The 24120-nt window shown below is 47.1% G+C and overlaps 1 protein-coding gene across 1 annotated transcript; it reads left to right on the top strand.

Annotated features, from left to right (window-relative positions):
- VXN (vexin) lies at window positions 1-23475 on the top strand. The gene is made up of 6 exons (XM_010987960.3): window positions 1-444; window positions 4597-4652; window positions 12415-12565; window positions 16255-16316; window positions 19104-19195; window positions 21045-23475. Exons 1-6 carry the CDS (start codon window positions 378-380, stop codon window positions 21226-21228), a joined length of 612 nt encoding a protein of 203 aa, XP_010986262.1. The 5' UTR covers window positions 1-377; the 3' UTR covers window positions 21229-23475.
- Window positions 23476-24120: the final 645 nt, after the last annotated feature.

A 24120-nucleotide genomic window follows, 5' to 3' on the forward strand; every position in this document is an offset into this window, starting at 1 on the left:
ACACTTGGTGCTAACCGAGTAGGCGATTTCACTTCATCACCACTTCACAAAAGACTTCCAAATTCACTGCGGCAGACACGGCAAAATAAAAATGTTAAATACATCCTGGCTGGGAGGGGACTGAAGCCGCCACGCTCAATCAAAGGTTCGCAATAATAGGATTCATAAAGGGAAGAGAAAAAAAAAAAAAAAGACAGATGGGATTAGAAAATGTTGCAGTGAAGACTCTGGAATGAGATGAGATCACAGCACCAGCCTGTCTTTTGTGGACCGGCACAATGATCCCCGAGCCAGACTGGATTAGGAAACCTCGCGACTAGGGGTTCAGAGAGAGGCCTCCGGTTCCCAGGCACTTTTGGGGAGAGAAGGCTGAAACGATGCATCAGATTTACAGCTGCAGTGATGAAAATATAGAAGTTTTCACCACCGTGATTCCTTCCAAGGGTGAGTAAAATTGCCCTTGACTGTTTCCTTAACGCGGCACGCAGGAGGGTAATAACGATCACGTGCTGTTTTCCCCTCGGGTCTCTGAGGTCTGATCATCTCTGTTTTGATGGTGTTTGCGGTTATTGTTTCTGAAAAGGAGGCACATGGATGGACATCAGTCACTGAGAAACAATCCATCAAGGGGGAACGAGAGAGTTAAATACTCCCCGTTTCACTTAATTCGATCCTGGGAACCTAATATGCCAAACAAAAGTGACAGCAAGCCATTGTTTTAGGAAACAGAGATGAAAACAAAATTCCCAGGGAAGCTAGCTAGATTCTGTCATCTTCTCCAGTGAGCAGGTGGGTTCTGAAACGAGAAGCAGCGCAAAAGTATGCTTTCTAACTGTGCCGTGAAATGGGAGGAGACAGCCTGCTGGCAGTGGCCTAAAGTCCAATGGAGCAGTCAAATACTGCCCTGACCGAGGCTGGCCTCTGCCCAGACCCTAGGGCCACACTCCCAAACTTAACCTGCAACTGGCACTGCCAAAGAGTGTGACTTTGTAAAAGCTCTGGTGCTCCGAGGTGAACAGGTGAATGGTGTCAAGTCCCGGGAAGGGCTCTGCGTGAGAGCACGGAGACCCAGGGGTCTGGATCCTGGAAAGTTCCCTCACCCCCTGCAGAGCTCGGCCCTCTCTTCTGCCCCCTCAGTGCTCTCTCTGCTGCCGCTCTCTTGCTGGGAGAGCCCAGGACCTCAGCTTAGCCCCTGGTCTCACTGTCAGGTTGAATGAAGAGGGCTGGATGCTCGCTGGTGCTGTGACCCCCTGTTCAAACAAGTCCTTTTCTCCCCGTGTCAGCCACCGACAGGGCTACTGCTGGGGGGAAGGGAGAGGCTCAGTCCAGCCACAAAGAGACAGCCAGCGGAACATAAATTAAGCTTTAGACATCTATTGCCAGATAGAGGGAGAGGAAAAGAGAACTGGGAGTCTGCCCACGTGCTGAAGTTGGGACTCTCTGGAGACTCTGGAATGTACCTGGAAAGTCAAGTTGGACCCTCTGACCCAGCAGTCCCACTTCTGGGTAAACACTCTTCCACGTGGATGCTCACAAGGGCCCTGAGTCTCCAAGGGCAAACCTGAAAGCAACCTAAATGTCCCTGAAGAGGGAACGGGGTAAAATGTGGTGTCATCATAGTCTGGAATACTCCACAGCAGTCAACAGGGATGAACTAATCTATGTGGATGGACACAGAGAGGTCCCAAAAGCACAATGTGGGGAAAAAAGGGCAGGCTGAAAAAGTATATATATATGATAATTATTACATCTGGAAATACAAAACAATACTATATATTGTTTATGGATACATACCTGGAGGAAAATATAAAATATATAGGCTAGAAAGACACAGAGAAAATTACTGATGTTAGCAGCCCTGAAGGGGGAGGGAGGTAGAATTAGGGGAGGTAGAAAGGGGACCAAAACTCGCCTTCTAATTTTTTATTTCCTTTATATGAAAAGGAAACAAATTGAAAGCAAATATGAAGATGTTAGAATGTGAATTTTCTGTAATCTTTTTCCATTTAAAAAAATTAAAGGGAGAAAAACATCAAGGTGGAATGCCTTTTAAATTAAAAACTTATTATGAGGTTCAGGAGCAATGTTACACTTCACCTGGAGAAAATCATTCAAAACGGGGCCTTTGATTCCATTTGCTTAGCAGAGTAGTCAAGAGATCTACTGCCACTTCCGTGCTGTGTGACCTTGGGCAGGCACTTAACCTCTCTGGGCCTGAGTTGCCACTCTTGTAAAAGGGAGAACTTAGTCATTTCTATTTTTATCCCATATTTAGAGCAATGAATATGTTGAGTCAAAGATAAACAGTCAATCCTATATTCCTTTCTTACCATTTTTATTCATGGCCACCTCCTGGTATTAAACCAAACAGTCATCAGTATTCATGGGCAGGTCATTGCTCAGGAAGCTGTTCTCAGAAAAGGAACATTTGCAGTTTTATGTCAGAATGGAAGTGGAAGAAGTCCGCCTCTTCCTGTGCCTTGTTTTTCCTCATCTTGCCTTCTCCAGAGCCAGCAAGCGGAGGGCTCTCAGGGGGAGAAGGTGGTGCTAGGCTCTGTTTAAGTCACTGCTTAGGAGAGAGATCGGTACCTCCTCATTCCATCCCTGTATTCCCTGACTGCAGAAATACTGGCTGGTTTGATTTTCCCTAATGAAGGTCATAGTCTCCCTGGGATTCTCTTTCCCAAACGCTCCTGTTTAGCTGTGTCTATTCCACATGAAATGACCAAAGCATTTACCGAGCATAAGTTCAGCAGCCTGGAGTTCAAGAGCACTGGCCCTGTTCCACCACCGTGTGATCTCTAACCCTCAGTATCTACCTACAAAACATAATTACTGAAGAGACCCTACCCTACAGAGTTGCTGTGAGGAGTGACTAAGAGAAGGAAATAAGCCAGCCCCCGGGAAAGCTCACTGTGAGCCATTACTGCATTTATTACTATTCTGTTATATCCCTCTTTCCAACACACATATATTGAGTTCAGCCTATCATCTAGGCATTTCTTTAGCTGAGCCATCTTAATATCTCCCCAAAATAAGGCAACATCAAGTGTTGTAGCATTTCTTAAGTATTTTAAAGGCACAAGACATAGATCAAGTCTGTAACTGAGGACCACTGTGTACTTTTACTTCCTAGAGAGGAGAGCCCTTTAAGAGAAAGGTTTCATAGGCACAATTCACAGTAAATACAAAAGATAAAAGCTGTGGTTTTACCCAGAACTTATACCAGTGGGTTTAGTGCAAGGGTGAACAGTACCACAGCATTCAAAACAATTCTTCTGGGGAGAAACCAGCATGGGGAGGGGTTGGCAGGGGGAAATCCGGGAACAGCAGGAGGGAACGGAGGAAACTCCAGAAAGAGAACGTCTGACGGATGCCAGTCCCTAGAGGTTATCACTCATTGCTTTCACCTGCCCTCATCTTGCAGAGACAGAGGACAATCATTACAACCACCACGAACTCCTGGGAACTCTGCCAGGCGCCAGGCCAAGGGCTTTATAAACATCAGTCCAGTTAATCCTCACCGCAGCCCTCTGACGTAGGTGCTGGTTTTTCCCCTGCCTTCCAGGTGAGGAAAGGGAGGTTTAGAGAGGATGAGTCATTTGCCCAAGTCACATAACTGGCAAGTGGTCGAGTTTGATTCACACCCAGGTGAGAGGAGCCAGGAGCCCCAGCTCTTAACCAGCGCTCGGCACTCCTGGTTTCACAGCCGCGGGCGCCCTGCAGAAGGTAACAGCAACACAGCTCTCACCCGATCACTGGTCTGATGTGTGACAAGAAGTCCTTTCCCTTCCAGGCAGGGCAGTGACATGGTGGGATTCCATTTCCAAGTAAATCACTCCAGCATCAACGTGCAAAAGAGATGCTGGGCTGTCTCCGTTTCCAACAAAATACACACCTTTTCCCAACCAAGGAGCTTTTCTGTGATTAATTGATTCTTTAAGGTTTTTTAAATTGTAGTAAAATACACAGAATATAAAATCTACCACTTCACCATTTTTTAGGTGTCCAGTTCCGTGGCATTACCTACATTGTTGTACAACCATCACCACCATCCATTTCCTCAATTTTTTCATCTTCCCAAACTGGAATTCTGCACCCATTAAATAATAACTCCCCATTCCTCCTTCCTCCAGCCCCAGGTAACCTCTATTCTAGTTTCTGTCTTCGTGAATTTGACTAGTTGAGGTATCTCATATAAGCAAACTCATATAATATTTGTCCTTTTGTATCTGGCTTATTTCACTTAGTTTAATGTTCTCAAGGTTCATCCATGTTATAGCTTGTATCAGAATTTCATTCTTTCTTAAGGTTGAGTGATGTTCCATTGTATGTATGGACCACATGTAGTTTATCCATTCATTTGTTAATGGACATTTGGGCTATTTCTACCTTTTAGCTATTGCAAATAGTACTGCTGTGAGCTTTGGTGCGCTCAACCAGGTAACATCTAAAATCGTGCTTGCACCCACCTCCTTCCCCCACCCCCCCCCACGCCCTGTCCCACTCCAGGTGCAGACCCTCTGGGGATGGCTACTGTAGCTACATCAGCCTCACAGGTGTTCTCAAAAACCATTCCTTTCTCTCTCTCTGCAGTGTCCAGTCCAGCCAGAAGAAGAGTCAAAAGCTCTCAACACCTCCTAACCAAGAATGTAAGGAAACTTCAGTTTTGATCCCTTTTATTGACTTTCATTGTCTAGCTTCTTCCCTGTCTCCCTCTCCTCTCAACAACCAGGAAGGGTTTCTGTAGCCCCTGTTGTTGCTGCCGCACTCTCAGTCCTCCAGTTACCCCAAATACCCGACAAATGTCACCCAGACCACAAACAGCCCAGAATCAGACCCTCTTCTTCTGCCGTTTTCCCCACAGAAAGTAATTTTCATTTTCTATATACATTTTTTTTAAACACAACGTGGGTACAGCATCCCTGACCTGGGTCTTCTCCTATTGTTGGCATTTGCACTGTTCCATTTTTTCACTATCATAAGTAGCAGTGCAGTGAATTTATTTGTACCAAATACTATTCTTTTGGATTAATTATGCGGAGTAGAGACCTCAAAGTAGAAGTAAAAGGATAAGAATAGTTTAATCCATCTATCCATCCATCCATCCAATATTTGCATTCCTGTGTGTGAGACACTGGGCTAAATATGGAAAATATAACAATGATTTTTAAAAGATGGTTTCTGCTTACAGTTTCATCATATATTACCAGGAATTCTGAACAACTGCCAGGCTTCCAACAATGCTTTTCCATTTAACTCCAACCTCACCAACATTGGCTTTCATTTTTTTGTATTATCTTTTGCTACTTTAATAAGCACACGTATCATCTTTAAGTTAGTTTACATGTCTTTAGAGCTTGTGAATTTTTCATTTACTTACAGATTTCTTTATATAAAAGCTGTCAATATATCTTTGTACTTTAATTTGAAAAGTTTGTTTTAACTGCTAATTGTTTCTTCTTGGCTATACTGGAGTTTCTATTTCTAGCACAATTTTTTGTAGAACACTTAATTTTCTAAGCATCTCAATTTTTAAAATCCTATTCTCCATTTTTTTAATAATTTTTAAGTGACCTGGGAATGTTGTTTTATATACATTTATTACTTTTTAAATTCCCAAAATTCCCAAAGCAGTATGTGCTCATTATAAATTTCAAACACTAAAAAGATATAAAATACGGTACCAGAAAATACTGAGAAGCTGTAGAACATAGTGGTTAGGTATGTAGACTGGAGTCAGCTGCCTGGTTTCTATCCATTTCCCAGTTTTAAATCCTAGCTCTATTTCTAGCTACCTGACCTTGGGCAAGTCGCACAACCATCCTGGGACTCAACTTCCTTAGCATTAAAATGTGGATAGTGAGAGCACAGATCTCAAGAACCACTGGAAGGAGCAAATGATTTAACACATGTAAAGTGCTTCGTCCAGAGCCCAACACATACTGAGCATTCAAAAAGCACTGGTGTTTTTTTCAGTGAAAATTTCTCTTGACTAATATGATATCATGCTGTATTGCTCAATAACATACTGTCTTACAATTTGCTTTTTTCACTAAACAATACATTTTGAACATATTTACATGCCAGTTAATACATACAGATCGTCCCCAATCTTTATGGAGGCTGTATAGTATACCATTCTATGAATGTAGTTTTTTACCCAAACCAAATCTGAAGATTTTCTGCATTAATTATTTAGCCAAACCATCAATAAATGGGGTTTCCCCATTTTCTCCACTGAAACAATGCCACAAGAAATATTTTTGAACAAATTTTTTATGCTGTTATGCAAATGTTTTTGAGGATAAATTCATAGATATGAAAATGCTGAGTCGTCAAATCAACACCTTATACTTAAATTTATACAATGTAACACGACAATTTTATCTCAATTTAAAAAAAGAAAGAAAATGCTCAAAGGATATGAACACTGAAAAAATGTTACAGCCATTACCAAATTCTTAGCAACTGTTTTAAAGTACTTTTAGCAGAACTCCTGAGCCAATACTGCATGGTATCAACGTTGTTAATCTTTAACAATCTCATAGATGAAAACATCTTAATTTTAATTTTCATTTTTTAAATTATTAACATCATTCTCCATCTTTTCATAGATTTTGATATTTTTTCCCTCTGGGTTAAAAGAAATGTCTTTTGTTCATTTTTCTGTCAGTTGTATGTCTTTTTTAAATGGCTTTTGAAAATATTTTATATATTAAGAAAGGGTTTTAATGGGTTCTTTGTTGTAGGGCAGGAAATTCTTATCTTTCTCATGATACCTGAAAACTTCAGCACACAGTCTAGAAGGAAAATGCTCCTGACTTTCAAGGAGCAGTGGGTGTTACCAAAAATGGAAAGGGAAGGGTTTTTTGTGGGTAATTTAGAGTTTGAGAACAGACCTTTTGGTCAAAGACTTGAGTTTGGCATTACAGATGGTCCCCGACTTACGAGAGTTTGACTTTGATGATTTTCGTCTTTACGATGATGCCAAGGAGAACTGCATTCAGAAACCATACTTGGAATCTTAGATTTTGATCTTTCCCGGACTAGCAATATGTGGGATGGTACTCAACTGTGCTGCTGGGCCGAAGCCTCCAGTCGGCCACACGATCACAAGGATAAACAAATGATGGACTTAGAACCATTCTGCACCCAACCATTCTGTTTTTCACTTCAGTCCAGTATTTGATCAAGTGTATGAGATATTCAACACTTTATTATAAAATAGGCTTTGTGTGAGATGATTTTGCCCAACCATAGGCTGATGTAAGTGTTGTGAGCACATTTAAGGTAGGCTAGGCTAAGCTATAATGTTTGGTAGGTTAGCTGTATTAAATGCATTTTCCACTTATGATATTGTGTGTGGGGGGGAGCATTTATCAGGATGTAACCCCACTGTAAGTCAAAGAAGATCTGTATTCCAGATTTGAAGGAGCCACAAATCGTTCATGACTCAGGAGTGATCCCCTGGGAATTAGGAACGTTTAGTTTTCAACCAACTTCTTGCCTTGAATTTCTAACTTTAAATGATCTTCCTGTCTGAATCACCCCTTATACCAATACCTACTGACTTTATAAGGAGAGAACTGTGACTATGAAAGCTTAAAAATGGAAACTAAATCCTACTTTCTAGGAGTTAAAGAGGGTTCTAGGGAAGAAATTTCTCAAGGGATTTGGAACCTAAACGAAGGAGACAACTCTCAATGGTAGAGGTGAAGCCACATGGGCTTGAGACACACGAAACCCCAAACCATAGGGCACAGCCTCCTGGAAGACCTAACTGACTTCAGCCTGGCTCTGCAGAACCATGTTCTCAGCTCTCCTGGGAATGGAAATTTTTGAGAAAGACTGCTATGTCTATGGTTTATGACTCTGCCTCTCTAAAATATTTTTACAGAGGGGAAAAAAAAAAAGACTCAAGTATATGAATATACATAAAAATAACTTTTGATCAAAAAAAAAAAATCAGAAGCTAAGGACTTGTCTTCAAACATGAAATCTTCCCCCAGGTGAGAGAGTTTAATAACACCCTCTGGCCTTTGAGCTCTCTAAATTTCTGATTTCCCCTAACAGCCTGACTCATCCTTTGTTCATAAAACTCAGACCCAGCCTAACAGAACATTCAAATTAGAAAAGACAGGAAAGGTCTTATTCCACCTAAGACAGGGAAACTGAGTCCCAAAGCAGAAAGAACTGTCTCTGATCTTTTCTTTCCTCATCCAACTGGCTCTTGTCTTCGAGTTCCTGAGAAAATCGTTCATATTTTGCAACTGCTTTAATGTACCAATATTTAGGAATTTTTTCTTGAAATTCTTATTTGCGTCTATTCTCAGCCCTTGGGCTACCATATGGATGTCAGGCTCCTTCCTTTACAAATATCTCTTTCCTCTCTCAACCATCCTTAGTGTTGCAGTTTCCGCCCTCTCTGGACCCCTCATAAGTTCCATTTTCTTCTTCTCCAGTTTCACCAGTCCTTTCCCCACTACCCGCTCTGATTCTCAGGCAATTTTATTAACATCCTGATCATCCTGATGCTGCCAACATCATAAGGACATTAAGGAAGAAATTTAAAGAAATTTGAAGGAATAAATTTCCCTGAAGTGTGAGTCAGTTAGGACTCCGGGTACCATGGAGCCATCACCACTGTGATTCACAGCCCCTTCACAATAAGCAGCAGCGCCATCATCAGGAAAGATGGAGAAATGAGACTGCAAATACCACATTCTCCCCAGATTTCAACCTTGTGGAGGAGGGAATCTGGTGATTTGCTATTTAAAAAGGCACCGAGCCATCAACTGCACTTGAAAATTCCTACCTGGAGTCAGCACTTCTGTGGGTCTTACAAAGAGCAGTCCCTTAAGAGTCATGAAAGCAAGGTTCTCGTCCAGGCTCTGCCCCTCATAGCTCTGTGACCTTGAAGACACACATCCTCCCTTGGCCTCAGTTTCCCTGTAGGTAAGATGAGGGATTTGGACTAGAATTTTGTTGTGGATCCCATCAGCCCCGAATCATTATGCTTCTCCATCACCTAGGTCTCACTTGTCTTTCTAACCCCCTACCAGCCCCCTAGGTCTTTGACTTCAGCTCAGCAGGGGAGCATCAATTTACTGCAGTAAAGCTGTTGCACTAGTACATTCCTATTTCCAGCAGGCAATTTGGTGAAATTTGACCTCAGAAAGGAAAATTCGACATAAAACCCGTCTCCCCTTCCCCACTCCCTAATCTCACCCCTGCACTCAGTGTGCTGAAGAGCCTGCTCTCAGACCAGCTTGTTCTAAGACCAGTGAGCAGCAGCCAGCCTAGACTGTGTCCTACAGACCAGAAAATAAGCCAGGTTGTCGGGAGGCCTTCAGGAAGCCACAAGCACACATCCAGCTGTCCATGCCACGGTGTGGACCTAATGCACTGCCCTGCACCCTCTCAGTGCCTCCACTGTTATGGGGAACAAAAACCAAGCACAAGGCCAGCTAAGAAAGGGACGTTTTCCAAGCTGAGCCCTCTCCTCTTTCCTTTCCTGCTTTGGCATCCTTCAGGGACAGAGAAGATAACTTGCCAAGGCACCTGGGAAGTAACCAGCCTCATCCCCACCCCAGGAAACCTACATCCAGAGGTGGGCTGAGCAGCTAATGCCTCTCCACTCGCTCCCTGCCCAGTCCCTTCACCCAGCTACAGTGCAGAGAAGGGACGGCAGAGGAACATCTGCTTCCCTTTCAGAGGTGCTGGGTCCTCCCAGATCCCTCAGGCTTTTACGCCCTGCATTACTTTCTTCTTCTACAAAACAGGCTGGAACACACGCCAGTCCTCATTCCTCATTAGAGGAATGCTGAGAGAATGAAAATAAAATCCCAAATACCTGTGATGGGAGGTTGACAGCCAAAGGCCTCTGGGTGTCAGTAATGAGGCTCAGGTCTCTCCCGTTCACCCTGGATGTCCACATCCCAGGGGAGGGCCCTGAGGCCCAACGGTACACATGTCCAGGGGAAGGGGCTCTGAAATGCCATTTATCCAGAAAATGCCAGTATTCTGGGCAACACCATGGCAGAGGGCAGTGCTAAGAGGAGGGAAGGAAAGGGAGAGAGCTGAGGAAGTTGTGCAGGGTGACAAGTCCAGGCCACCCTCTGCTGCGCCTCACAGCCCTCAGTGAGCTGGTGTAGGGCGGACGGGCACTGCCCTCAGCCTGCCCTGAAGGCTTGTTGGAAACCCAACAGAAATACCACCTTCTCATCATTTTGCAATTTATAAACGTCTCAAATCAACACACTGTTCCCCTTAAAATTATACAATCATATGTGTCCATTATATCTCAACAAAGCAGGGGTAGCGGGAGAATAAATATTCTAAATTATTGGAGGAAAAAAACCATCTTCTGCAATGCCCAGAGAAGAAGGCGGACTAATCCTAAATGCTCCTGAATTATCCCCAGCTCTCTCCAAAGACACAGAATGAGTCTGGGTCCTAAAACTGGGCCTGAGAAGAGTTAATCTCCTAAGCGAGATGAGACCAAATTTGGGATATATTAATTTTCTAAGCAAAGAACTATTTGCAATAAACTGAAGCAAAGAATGACAGCCGCCCCACCCCCGGCCCCTTCTTCCTCTGTGGCAGACAGGGCTGCTCTTCGAGGCTGCAGGTAAACAGGTGGCACGAGGGAAGAGAGCCGGCTGTGCTCCTGAAATCCTTGCCAAGGACCAGCAGGGACTGCTCCCCAACACAGCAAGGACAGGGGGAAAGGACCCCCTTCCACGTAACCTCAAAGTATCAAACCTGGGGCTAGAACTCAGGGCTGCACAACCCCACGTGGAGGTTAACTTCATCACTGACAATCGATAGGAGAAAAAACAATTTTGTTTTAATGGGCATTTAATTATTGTTGTTGAACATCTTTTATGTTTACTGGCTATTTGCATGTCTATTGTCAATCGCCAGGTGTTTTTTGGCCCCATTTTTCTACTGTTTTTCTTCCTCTTTATTGATTTGTAAGAGTTTTATGTACATAGGGATAACTCCCTATTTATCCATAACAAATGCTAACATTGACCCATATTCTATTCTAGTGTTTGTTTTTGGGTTTGGGTTGTTTGGTTTTCTTTTTAACATGCATCTTTGATCTGTCTGGTATTCATTTTGGTATGAGAAGTGTGGACACTGATCCGTTTCCTGGGTGGCCTGACATTTATTCCAACAACATTTATTAAAGGTCCAATTTTTCGCCAGTAAACTATCACCCCAATATAATATTTAAAAATTCAGTCTTCTTTGCCTCAGCTCCCTCCACGACTGTTATATGTGGACAACTGAAGGGGATTCACCAAAGACTAGACTCTAAGGGTGGAGATGGGTCCACCTCACTCACAGATACACCCAGGGCCCAGGATCTGCATGGAAATGCCCTCGCAGGATGTCTGCAGAGGGAAGGAGCAGGTGAGCAAGAGAATGAGCAAATACAAGCCTCAGAGAAGCTGCCATGTAATGTTGGAGGTTCCAACCTGCTTCAAAGGAGAGAAGAAACTGAATGACCCCAGTGTCGTAGCTATGCATAAAAATATGCAGGATATGAGCCACAAACTGCTAAGGCTCCCCTTGTCACCTGTGATACTAAGATAAATATCTTGTATTACTTGTATTACTTGTCTCAAATTTTTACATTTAAATTATTTCAATGACTTCAGTATTGTTACTATATTTTTAAAGGCCCCTTTCAGTGGAATCTGACAAAAGGGGTATTCCTCTTAAAGTTCTCCCCAAAACAACTATTCAGCGGGTGGTCATGATTGAAAACACCATAGCATTTAGCGTTCTGTTCTGGCTTATCAGCTTCCACTTACCCAGCCACACGTCCTAGAAATTCATCTCCCAGCTCCACCCGACACAGACAGGCATCCTGCACGGTGGGGGACTGTGAGTGGCCTGGAGCCCTGCCTGCTGTCTTCCCTGCAGCTTCTTCCTTTTCACAACCAGGGAATCAGTTGGGCCCTGAGTCCTCTCCCCAGGTCTCCCCTCTGCAGGAGCATCCAGAAAGCCGCGTGAACCAGGGCGCTTACTCAGCTGCAGGTCCGATTTCTAGGACCGTCTTCATTTCAAATAGCCTGTCCTGTTGTCAAACCATGTGGGGCCCTGGGACAGGTGACTGGCCCCAGTATGGGGCCTAATGGCCCAGATTTCTGACTCGTGAAGGAGCTGCTGGTGAGGAACCCCCCAGAAGCCTCACTTTCCTGCAGCGTGGTACCACTGGACATGCTGAAGTTAAATGCTACAGGTCACTGCTTCAGGCCAGTCAGCCCAAGTGTTCTCACTGCTCCTAGCAGCGTTTGGGGTAAGGAAGGTCCATCTGCAAGGCTGCAGTCCTGGGCCATGGCTGTGGGTTCTGGATTCCAGGAGAGGAACAAGCTGACGGTCCTTCCTCCTCGGCAGGTGGTGTTCGAGTCAGAGCTGTACACGCCCAGGCCCCTGGAGCTGCTGCCGCACCGCAGCGACCGCCGCGACGTTGAGGGCCGCAGGGCCAGCCGGTTCCAGAACGCCCGGCTGCAGGGACCCCACCCCGCCAAGACCCCCGCCAGGCCTGGTACGTGTGTCCGTGGCCCATGGCCCCAGGGCCTCCCTGGGGGGCAGTGACCCACTTAGAGCAGCTGCTACAGTGTCCGCGTCCTGGCGTGTGTTTATTCCAACCACATCGTGGTCCTCCCTGGCGTCCTCCATCAGGCCAGGTGCGCAGAGCTCGCGTGGCGCGTGGGCTCCGCGTTTCCGCTGTGCGCGCTGTTCTGCTCTGAATGCGCCTGCTCTCGGGCTCCACCTACAGCAGCACCACGGAACTCCTTCTGCCTGCAAATACATACCCGCGCCTGCGCCTGCGTAGTGAGCCAAGACGCGCTCATCTACCATCTTATTCCACAGGCAGTCCTGCTGGATTCAGGAGGAGATAAAAATTACTATATTCTGGGGGAGAGGAAACCAGTGTAGACACGACTCATGAAGCAAAAGAAGCTTCCATTATTTTACAGAGTGTGTGTGTGTGTGTGTGTGTGTGTGTGTGTGTGTGTGTGTGTGTGTGTAAGTGTGTGTAATTATACAGGCTCTTCAACAACTGCCATCTTAAAACCTCATCATTTAAAATTTGAATGACTTAAGCTATTTCAACAATCTATTAAAAGAATTTAGAGACAAATTTGTTTTGAAAGCTGGAAACACTGAAGTCTTACCTTTGACGCTATTTTTTAAAATGGCTTCCACCCCAAGCAATTAAACAGGAATCTGTGTCTAGCCTGCTGAAATCTGTGATGGTATTTTGCCCTTAACTGCTGGTTTCAGTTATTTCTGTTATGCCCATAGCCTAGAGTTATTCATATTTTAAATTCCAAAAATACACGAGAAGTTTTGGACGTCCTTCTCAAAGCTTTGGGTGTCAACAATTTTGAATGTTACAAGAACTGAAATTAGACTCCATTGAGTATATCTCTTCATTCATCCATCTTCTCTCCTTCCTCCTTCATATGTTAGACTGGATCTCTAAGGTTTCTTTGGTCACTGACACCCTGGTCCTGTTTTTATGATCTAAGGTATAAAGGCACATAAATCAAGCTATGTTTTCTAGTTAAGTGATTACATATATACATTTTTATGTAAAGTGAAGCCATTAGGAAATTGCAATCTGCCTTGCAAATTAAGAGGAGATAAATTTTTCCGTCTATATATAGGTAGGTGGGTGGGAGGGTGGGTGCATGTGTGTAGAAAGGAAAAGATTATCTTCTCTACAAAATCATAAAATGAATTTAGAGCCATGTTTCTCAAATTTTAATGTACAAAAGAATCACCTGGGAATCTTGTTTTCATGCAGATTCTAATTCAGTAAGACTGAGAAGGACCCCAAATTTTGTTTCTAATAAGCTCCTAGATGATGTTGATGATGTTGGTCCAAGGACAACATATTGATTAACAAGGATTTAGAGACCATCTAATGGGTGGTTCTCCAAGTGGCATCCCTGGAGCAGCAGAACCACCTGGGAGCATGCTGAAAATGCAAATTTTGGGTCCCACCCAAGACCTATTGAATCAAATTCTGGGGTGGGGCACAGCAATCTGCTTTAATAAGCCTGTGCCCAGGTGATTCCAGTGCACCCTGATGGTAGAGAACCACAGATCTACTGCAAGCACCCCCCTGCCAACTTACAGAAGAGGAAATTGAAACCATGGAGACCGTCTGACCTACCCAAGGTCGTGCTGCTCATTAGCAGCAGAACTGAGATTAAATCTCAGGTCGCCTGATTTCCTAGCTAAATTCCTAGCTAAATTCTCTTTCTCCTAGAGAATAATTTCTTCCCAACTATCTAGTTTTAGGGGCTACTTTCCTCCCTAAGTAGCCTGTAGAAGCTTGGACGGGAAGAGGAGAACAGTAAGTTATGAAATAGACCGACTCTGCCCACCATGTGACAGTCAGCTCACGCAGGGAATGTGCTAGTCAGGTTTAAAAAAAAAAAAAAAAAAAAAAAGATTGAGCTGGGCATTGATTCAATTCCTTCAGCTCCCACAATCTGACAGATTCCAGAGGGGATGAGAGGGAGGGAGAGTTTCTGAGTCAAAGCCAGACCCCAGTGTTCTCCACAGGCAAGGTTTAGCACCGACCTTGGGCATGAGTCTTCCATCCTCCCATCAGAAAATGTGTGTCTCCAGGGATCTCAGATCTAGAGACCTGTTTCTTTTCTGAGCTACAGGAGAAGCCTCCTGGATGCTGTAGCCTTCTCTTATGGGAGAAAGATGCTCTGGGGAACTCTGGAAGTAGTGGGAACTCTGAAGGCAGAAGCCCAGCTGAGAAACCCTCTCACCCTGAGGCTTTGAGCAGATAAGCCTCAAGTGACCAGAAATGGGCCTAGGGGAATCGGCTACTGGAGGAAACTCTCCACCAAGATTTCCTCAGATGTCTTAGAATCAACTTGTTCAAAGGGAACTTGTCCTCCATCTTTAAACCTTCCTTTTCAGCTGGGGCCACCATCCATCTTTCCAGCAAGCCACTAGGATGTTAACGCCAACGGCCCCTTGTCCTCCCCACCCCCACTCCACACACTAAACACTGGCAGTGTCCACTCCTGGGCCTGTCTTGCCCCTCCCTCTTGGTACCTACCTCAGGCCACCTGGGCTCAGATTACCTTCATCCCTTATGTGTAGCAGCCAACCCTGGTCCTCCACTACCATCCCTCTCCCCCCACAATCTGCTTCTGCCACCCCTCTGCTTTAAATACTGTGTTCTCCGCACCCCCAACTGCCCTCCAGACCATGCCCAAGGCCCTCCAGGACCTGTCCTCTGCTCATCTCTCCTGTGGGCCACTTCCTGTGACACTCCTGTCCCTGCCAGCCGATAAACAGAACAACCCTGAGCTGTGGTGAAATTCTGTGACCACTCATTCTATCCTGTTAGAAGACATGGCTCTCTCTGCAGACTGCCCTCCCTGTGTCTCCCCACCTGGCTAAGTCCGCCCAGACTGGGTGAGGGGGGTCCCCAGACCTGAAGTCTCCCCAGACCTGCAAGACCACCAAACAGGGCAGCATGCCAGTCCCTAGGTCATCCCTACCTGGCTTCGTCGTAACTGCTACGTGTCTCTAAAGCCTCCATTTCCTCGTCTAGGAAGTGGGGATGGCTGTGAGATCCCCCTGGGAGGGCTGTGGTGAGGGTGAAGTGAGACAGGGCTTGTACCTCACACTCAGCACAGTGCCCGCCACAGAAAGTACTCAGACAGGAGCTGCTGTCCCCACTGACGCCAGCACGCCGCACGTCATGGTTTGCTCTTGGTAACCGTGCAACCCCATTTTACTGGCACTGAGATGTTTCCCTCTGGGTGGGGGGCAGTATTTCTATACGCTGTGTTCTGGCCCAGGAGGGACTAGACTGAAGGCCAGCTCCCCCCACCTCTCACCAACTACCCCAAATCAACAGCTGGATTCCCAGAAATGGGTGATTTCAGAAATAAAGGCACAGAAGGAAGGTTCTCACGTACGATGTCTCAGGACTCTGATAAACCCCCACCTTCCCACATTATGAGGCTTACTTCCCAACAGCAGGCAGGACTTGTGGCTCATTTTCACAGGTGACCCCTGGACAGTTGCCCCATTGCCTGACCCTACTGCCTGATGGTGCTGCCTGGTACAAAGGCCGTTAGAAATTCCCGGCTTGTGATGGACTAGCTAACGAGCTAATTGATGCAGAACCAGGGGGAGGTAGAACACAGGACCACTGAGTAACACCCCTTCCATTCAACTTTGCAGTGGGGATTTCTGAACCCAAATCAGCAAATCTGTGTGGGAATCGAGCATACGGAAAAGCTTTGGTAAGTAAAATAAGCCTGGTAAGTTGTATCTGCTGTGCTTTAAACTTCTTGTCCTGTCCCTGCCATGAAGAGACCAGGTGTCCTTTGTTCCTGGCCTGAGGGTCATTAGAAGAGCCTAGCTGAGGGTTCCCGGCTCCGAGAGCCATCGGCTGGCGGCACACCACTGGCTGCCGCTCTCCTTCTTGCCAGAAATTCAGCTCATAGGCCAGCAGAAGGCATTACCTAGCAGACATCTCCAGCAGGGGGCAGCAAAGCAGTTTCTGTGGCTGGCCCCCGCCAGATGGAAATGGCTGATGAATTCCCAGGGGCAGCTACAGGGGTAAAGAGATGCACGGGTCTCGAGCATGGTGAAAACACAAACACCATCATCTCAGGCAGACTTGGGCCCAGGGAGCCGCTGAACCACCCGCAGGCCCAGTACCTCCTGCGAGGCGCTCTGGGGCAGGTGTCCATCCAGTTGTCCCGAGCTGGATCCAAGTGGCCACACCTTTATGTTTCCTCCTTGCTCTGTCACGGCATGTGGGTGCCCAGAAGGGTGTGACCTCTGCAGCCAAGGACACCTGAAGGAACTGAGAGTCACCTGCTGTCCCCCCTCCCCAAGCTGAGTGGCTCGTCCTTCCCTGAAGGGGGATCAGGCCGTGCGTGTCTGGGTCTAGCTTTGCGCCACCCTGAAAAAACACATCTCCATCATCTTCAGGGCATGAGTGTGGGTGCCCTCTGGGTTAGCACAGGAGGAGCCGGTGGTGGCCAGAGGTGAGGTCAGCCTGGGCCTCCTGGGCTCTGTGGGCATCAGCTCTCAAGACTCATGGATTGTGCCCTGTGAGAACTAGAAGAGACTAGAGAGAGTGTCTGGGTCAGCCTTTGTCCTTATGACACAAACTAGACAGAGATATGAGCACTTCCCTGCTGATCTGGGCAGGAAATCTGAACCAGTTATCTCTTTTAGGTCATCCCTAAAACCACCCAAAGGGCAGGGATGGGCAATCAGGAGCCCCCTGCCCCAACCTAGTACCCAGGGGAAACAGGATGGCTGGGCCATTGCCAGAGTGAAGGTTGTCGGGCTGTGACAGCTCAAACAGCTGGCCTCGGCTGAACCCCAGGCTAAGGGGAAGAGGGCAGCTCACTGCCTTGGATTACCTGCTCCCAGCCCCTGGGCTGGACTCAAGACAGTGCCCGTAGCAGAGAGGTAGCTGCAGCCGGGAGGCCAGTGCCAGGTGGGATGGGACAGCGTGGTGATGGGGACGTGGTCACAAAGGAAGGGGCAACAATAGCACAGAGAACAAAGAGTCGGCATGACTGATCCTTTCCTCTGGGCCTGTGATGGTGGGGCTGGGGTCCTGCAGCTCATCAGAGGCCCACTATCCCAGGGCAGAGGGCAGTTCAGAGCTGGAGCAGCTAAATCTGATTCGATGCTAAAATGAGCTGGAGGAAATCAGACTGCAGACAGAGGACAGCGGAGGGCAGGATTGGGGTTGGATGGACTAAGAGGCATGTCTCCAGGGCTGCCGGCACAATGGAGAGGGACAGCTCCCGAGAGGCCACAAGGTGGCACAGTAACTCTGCCCACCACCTCCAACCAGTGAGGGAGAGAAGGCGGGGTGAATCCTGGTGTCCTCAACTTGGAATTTTCCAGCAATTCTAGGAATGTAGTGACCTTAAGCTTTCCCTGGGGCTTCGGGTAGAGGAGCAGAGCAAAGGTCCATTGACAGAACAAACTCTGAACTTAGCCCTGCTTAGGCCATCAGTTACCGTTCAGTTCAGGGTACGGTTCTTAAGCACTCCCTGCCTCCTTTAAGGAGAGCTGGGGGTGGGGGCCCCAAAGGGTTAAGCCCCAGACCTTGTCGCAGCCATGCCAGTCCTGGGGAGAGTACAGAGCACAAGAAACAAGCAGAGACCCAAAAAGAGAATTGGTGGGATGCCAAAACATGTCACATAAGGACTTAGTGCACTGGGGCCAAAAGACAGAGAGAGGTCACGCTGGGCACCAGGCTGAGGGAAGGCTGCCTGGACAAAGTGGCCTTGAAGGGCAGGCAGAGCTGGGGCTCGATCCAGAGAGCGAAGGAAAGGCTGGGTGAGGATGCGGAGTTGTGCGTGAGAGACAGGAAAAGCAGGACCAGTCCTGCTGGGACCCGCCCGGAGAAACACAAGGCAGAGCGGCACAGATGGGGTGGAGCACGGTTTTGAGGAGCCGGGAAGAGCAGGATGCAGAGCTGGCCTCCGTCTGCCCTGTGGTGGGGAGACTCTGCGATTCCAGGAGGGCCTGGGGTATGTGGTGGGTCTGGTGGGAAACAAGACAGGCCCTGAAGGCTGCAGCCCAGGAAAGGGAGAGGGTGGCACTAACCTCAGCAGTATTTCAAAGCAAGAATCTGCAGGATTTGACAACAAAGTGGACACGGGCCTCGGGGGTGCAAGGGGGACAGAGTCCTCGGGTTGGACTGAGTTGCTCTCTTTCTTTTTTTTTTTTTTTTTAATTTCCTATACTACTTTTATTTATTTACTTATTTATTAACTTTTTTTTATTGATTTATAATCATTTTACAATGTTGTGTCAAATTCCAGTGTAGTGAGTTGCTCTGTTTCAGGTGTCTCTGGGTCGGTGGTTCTCAAAGTGAGGTCCCGGGACTAGCACCACTTAGGACCCTGTTAGAAATGCAGATTCTACTAAGATAGAAACGGGAAGTCACAAGTCTGGTGTCCGCTGTGGTGTGAGGACACCCTTTGAACGGCTGCAGTCAGTGCCAGAGTTGGGAACATGGGACATCCTCACACTCCCTTCTCCCCACCCAGATGCCCCCGGTGGCCCGGATCTCTGTGAAAGCCCCGGGCGTCCTGGAGGCTGCAGCTCCGGGCCCTGAGAACGGAGCCGCTCTGACCAGAGGGTGAGTGCTGTGCCTCCGGCCTTGCGGCCTCGGGGCTCCCCACCCGCTCCTGTCAGCCTGCTGCAGCGAAGAGTAACAGGTGGCCGCTCGACAGACTCTCAAGATGCTAGAACAAAATCCACGCCAGCTGTACATTCCCTTTTAATGAGGGCAGTAATGCTGGGTCTCTGCAGCGCCTCATCGTTTCCCTGGGATTAAGCTGAAGTGTTTCTGATGGTTTCCACCTCATTAACGCCACTCTTTAAGACTTGGAGAAGTGTCATTTGGGAGGGGTTTTGGTTAATTAGATAAATGTAATCACAGGCCATATTCAGGACCTCCCGAAGGCATGCCGGTGTCAGAAATGCCTCATGAATCAGGTTCAGGGTCCCCACTCAAAGGTAAAAAGTACAAATGTTTCAAACCAAATTTATAACCCCCACGTTACTATTAACTCTGATCCGGAAACAGCAGTGAGAGTAGCAGGAATGACAGTGCCCCTGCAATGCCCTCACTGCCTCCACTGGGGCACTAAGAAGATGGCAGGAGCCTTAAACTCAGTTCACCGTGTGCATTTACACCCCCATCACACTCCTCCAGGCTGGAGGGAGCGGAGAAGTGGTTTCGGGGATGGTGAAGGATGTGGGCTTTTGACTCAGATCTGCCTGCTTGCCCGGCACAGCCACTGACTGGCTATGATTTCAGGCAAGTTATTCAGACCTTCAGGTCCTCATTTATTTAAGAAAAAAACCAAACCAAAAATGGGGATGACAACAGGACCCCTCTTGGGGGGTTACTGTGAGAATTGGATGAGCTAATGCGTACAGAGCCTGGCACAAACCATTGCCTCATTTTTCAAGAAACAGTCTAGGGGTCAGAAAGGCACGTGCTTGAGAAAGTGTTAGGTGCTCACGTGTGAGGGACCAAGAGCCACCATATGGCCCTGAGGGGCGCACACCTTGAAAGCTGAGGGAGTTGAAGGAGAAACAGACCCCCGTGAAGCCCTTCTCGATGAAAGAGAGCCATCAAGAGTGAGTGGGAAAAACCAAGTCACTCAATGTATTGGGTTCTAATTGGAGAAGAGTAAGAAAATCGTTTAGATTGTATTAAGCTCTAGTAGCAAATTGTCCTGAGCAGCAAAGGCTGTTGCTGACTGCGGCAGTAAGCCAGCAAAAATGGACCGCCGTGCCTCAAGAAAGGCCCGCCTTTCCATCCACACGGCTGCACTGCAGAGGGTTCTAAATGGCCCCCTTCTCTCTGAGCTTAGACATTCTCATTCCACTTTGCTCCTGGTCCCTGGCTATTGAAAATAAAACCCATGTCTTTCCCAAAAGAGGAGCAAGTGAGAAGAAAAATGAACATTTACTGAGGTCGACACTTTGTTCCTTGCTGCCCTCCTCACAAGAGCCCTGTGAATTAGATGAAATTATCCCTGCTTCACACGTGAGGAAACTGAGGCTGGTCAAGGTTAAGTCTCTTGCCTGAGGTCACACAGTAAGTGGTAGCAGGACTCAGCCCCAGGGCTCATGCGCTTTCAATGGCTGATGCTTTGCAACATCTGCCTTTTCCAGCAAGATGGCTCGTGGGGTGGGGAGAGTGGGGAGTAGAGTTTGGAACAAGAGCAGAACTTGGGACCCTTCAGCCAGTGTGCCCAGGGCCACGTCCTTCCCTCCCCCAATGCAGGGACCCCCCGGGGGCGGGAGAGGGGGTGTCACTCCTGCGTGGGTCCCAACAGGGACCCTCCACCCTGGTCACAGGTGTGGGACCAGAGGAGGGGCAAGGGCTCTGGCTGTTCTTCCCGAGGGCAACCAGTAAAAGTCTGATTCAGCGAAGTGACTGCTCTCCCCACCCACCCCTGGCTTTTCTTTAGATCCAGACACCTCAAGAAGATGACTGAAGAGTACCCAACCCTCCCGCAGGGAGCAGAAGCCTCCCTGCCGCTGACGGGAAGTGCTTCCTGCGGCGTCCCCAGCATCCTGCGGAAAATGTGGACCAGGCACAAGAAGAAGTCTGAGTATGTGGGAGCTACCAACAGCGCCTTTGAGGCCGACTAAAGGCGGCCCTCCCCGGGGACCCTGCGCTGGCCCCCGTTCACCGCACAAGGGGAGGAAACTTCTGGATTGGAGCTGAGCCACATTCACCTCTGCTAGTCGCTGGTCCACACGCATCTCCCTCCTGTACTAACCGACCGCCCTGGCTTAGGACTCTGGAAAGAAGCTGCCCTCGAAGGCAAAAGAGAACTGTTCCTTCTTAGAATCGATAAAGACATTAGTCTGAAAGTGCCTTCGGGAGGTCACAAAGTTTATATCCTTATCTTTAAGCAAAACCGCACCCAAATCAAACTTTCCCAACCCATCTTAAAGCCCGCCAAGGAAGGAAGCGGGCAGTTCCCCAGTTTTCCTTCCGAGTTGCTCTGAGTTCTGGCATAAATGTTTCAGAGCTTGACATTTGAGGCACTGTAAACACGAAGGCTTCTCACTGTTCCTGTTACCATATTTATTTTATCTAGTGAGGTATGATTTTTAGTGGCAAAGCACTGTATACACATTTACTTAGTAGTTCTAGCATTCATGTGGGAGTATTGTCGAGATCAATTTTGATGATCATTTGGCATGATTGCATGAATTCTCTATTCTTTTACATGCAGTTTTTCTATAGAAAAACATGATTAAAATTCTGAATGCTAATGTTTTTCAGAAGTGGCACAGTCTAGTGGAATTGATAATACCTTGCTTTGGTATAATGATGTTAACTTTTGAAAGTGCTCTCCCATGTATTACCTCTTAAATTCACAAAATCCCCATTAAAGAAGGCACAGTTATTCCCAGTCTACAGACGAGGAAGCCAAAGTCTTAAGTTACATGACTAGATGCCAGAGAGTGGGCCTAGATGCGAGGTCCTCAACTTCTCTGCCAGCCTCCTTGCTTTGCTTGCTCTAGCAATTGATTTGAGGGCGGTTTTGAGAGGTCGGAGTATGTCTTTGGAAGCAATCTTTGAAGGAAAGGATTTGACAAAGTTAGAATAAGTAAGTGATATAAATGAAATACATCATTATGTACCAGATAGAACAAGAAGAAATTGCTGTTTTTTAGGTCAAACATAATTGATGATCAACTTCATATGGTTCAGCCTAATGTATAATATTCTTCTTGCGATGGAAATGTCATCAATTCCATTATCAACATCAGTAGCCCTAAAATGACAGTATGATAATGGTAGCTACCACTTATGCCTACTCTGTGCCAGGCGTGATACTGAGCACTTTATATACATCATTGCAGCCTATCAACTCTGAGTTAGATAGCCTTCCCCACTTAACAGACAACCCCACTTTAAAGCAGTTACATGATTAGTCTGAAGGCACCTAACCCCTATGGGTGTCAGGCTCCCATGCCTGTTACAGCTACTCCTTCATACAGAATATTCAGAACATAGCGAAGCACCAAGTTTAGTAAATAATTTTCATCTCAAATGCTAAACATACTTGATTGGCACAGGCCGCCTGCAGTGATGTGTGGGGCTGGAACCAGAGACAGAGGAGTGCAGTGATCAACTGGTAATGCCTGTGGGGCGGATTCGTGGCTGTGCCTCCTGTATTTGTCCTCTGTGGTCTCAACTCTGCCCCCAGGAGGCTTGTTTTCTAATTCAGAAGCTTGAATTAATCCAACTCATTTAACAAAGCCTAAGACTAGGTTAGAAATTGCCATGTCTTGGTACAAAGGAGACTTTGGCCGCATCACTGGTCTTGGACTCGACTATTACTAGTATGCTGCTGCTCTGTGGCCACGTGTTGCTTTTTGCTCTCTAAACTGCCTGTTTCCATATCTCCCGGTAAAATATAAGAAGTCACGGGGGATAAGAGGCCTGGGTTTCGGGGCTTCCACCTCGCTGCCCTCTGCTCTTCAAACATTGTTTTAGGCTCTGAACGCCCAGTCCTCCCTTCGGAATATGATTTGGAGATTTGAGCATCAAGTGCTCGTTCACTGAGTGCCCCAGTGGACTGTGTCATAGTCTTACACTACACTGTATAGATAAGGGGGCCCAGAGCAAAGGGAGGGAGGAAACAGGTGGTTTACACCGAACCTGTCAGAGTATCCTACGACTATTTATTTTAACTTATTTACTTTATAACTGATGTCCTCTATTTGTATGTGGCAGCTGGAGATCTATGTAGGATGGAACTTATTTATTTTTCATTTAAATAGTTCATGATTAAAGTGTTTGCCTTGTATAGAACATTTTAATTGGCCAATTCAAATAAAAATAAAGGATGTTTTGTTCGTGACATTAATAAATCATCACAAGAGTATGCCTGCGGCTCCTTCATTGGATGAGAGAAGACTTCCACAAAGGGGAAGAATTATGCATCTGGACCTCATTGTGCCTTTACCTAAATGAAAAAGATTTTGAGAAAGAACCCAGCGTGTTCTTTCCACCCTAAGGCAGTGTCTGGTTTTGATATTACAGGCCCTGAGCAGCAGTCAGCACCGGGGCCATTTCTGACAGGGCCTGGCTTGGCCTGGCCAGTGCTCTCAGGGCTCTCCATCCTCCCTGCTGATGCTGCCCCCAGACCCCACCACAAACCCCGGGGGGCCCTGTGGCCACCCCTCTGTGCCCACCTCATGGTCAGCCTCTGGAGATTGCCCCCGTGACTCATGGCACAGCCACTTGCAGGAGGATGCCAAGGCTGGCTGCAGACAGCCGTCCGGGAGTGACCGAGCCTGGAATCTTCTTGAGCCAGAGGCAACAGGGATTCCAAGACATTTAGGGTAATAAAATCGCCTCTGTTAGGACCAAGTCCAGTCACATATTTCAGTTCTTACTTGTGTGCTCTCTGTTCCCCACCACCACCACCCGTCCCGCCTTTTGAGCCAGCAGATGGGCAGTGGGTCGGGAAAGCCACGGCAGCCAAACACGTTGTCTCTGATGCTAAATTGGCAGAGACC

Source organism: Camelus dromedarius, chromosome 30 (assembly GCF_036321535.1).
Source record: "Camelus dromedarius isolate mCamDro1 chromosome 30, mCamDro1.pat, whole genome shotgun sequence".
NCBI lineage: Eukaryota > Metazoa > Chordata > Mammalia > Artiodactyla > Camelidae > Camelus > Camelus dromedarius.

Bases quoted from the DNA above. Each gene is read 5' to 3' on its own strand.
- VXN (XM_010987960.3), top strand. From the start codon at position 378: ATGCATCAGATTTACAGCTGCAGTGATGAAAATATAGAAGTTTTCACC. The intron at 445-4,596 runs GTGAGTAAAATT...CTCTCTCTGCAG, and splicing joins CACCGTGATTCCTTCCAAGG to TGTCCAGTCCAGCCAGAAGA. The intron at 19,196-21,044 runs GTGAGTGCTGTG...GCTTTTCTTTAG, and splicing joins GGAGCCGCTCTGACCAGAGG to ATCCAGACACCTCAAGAAGA.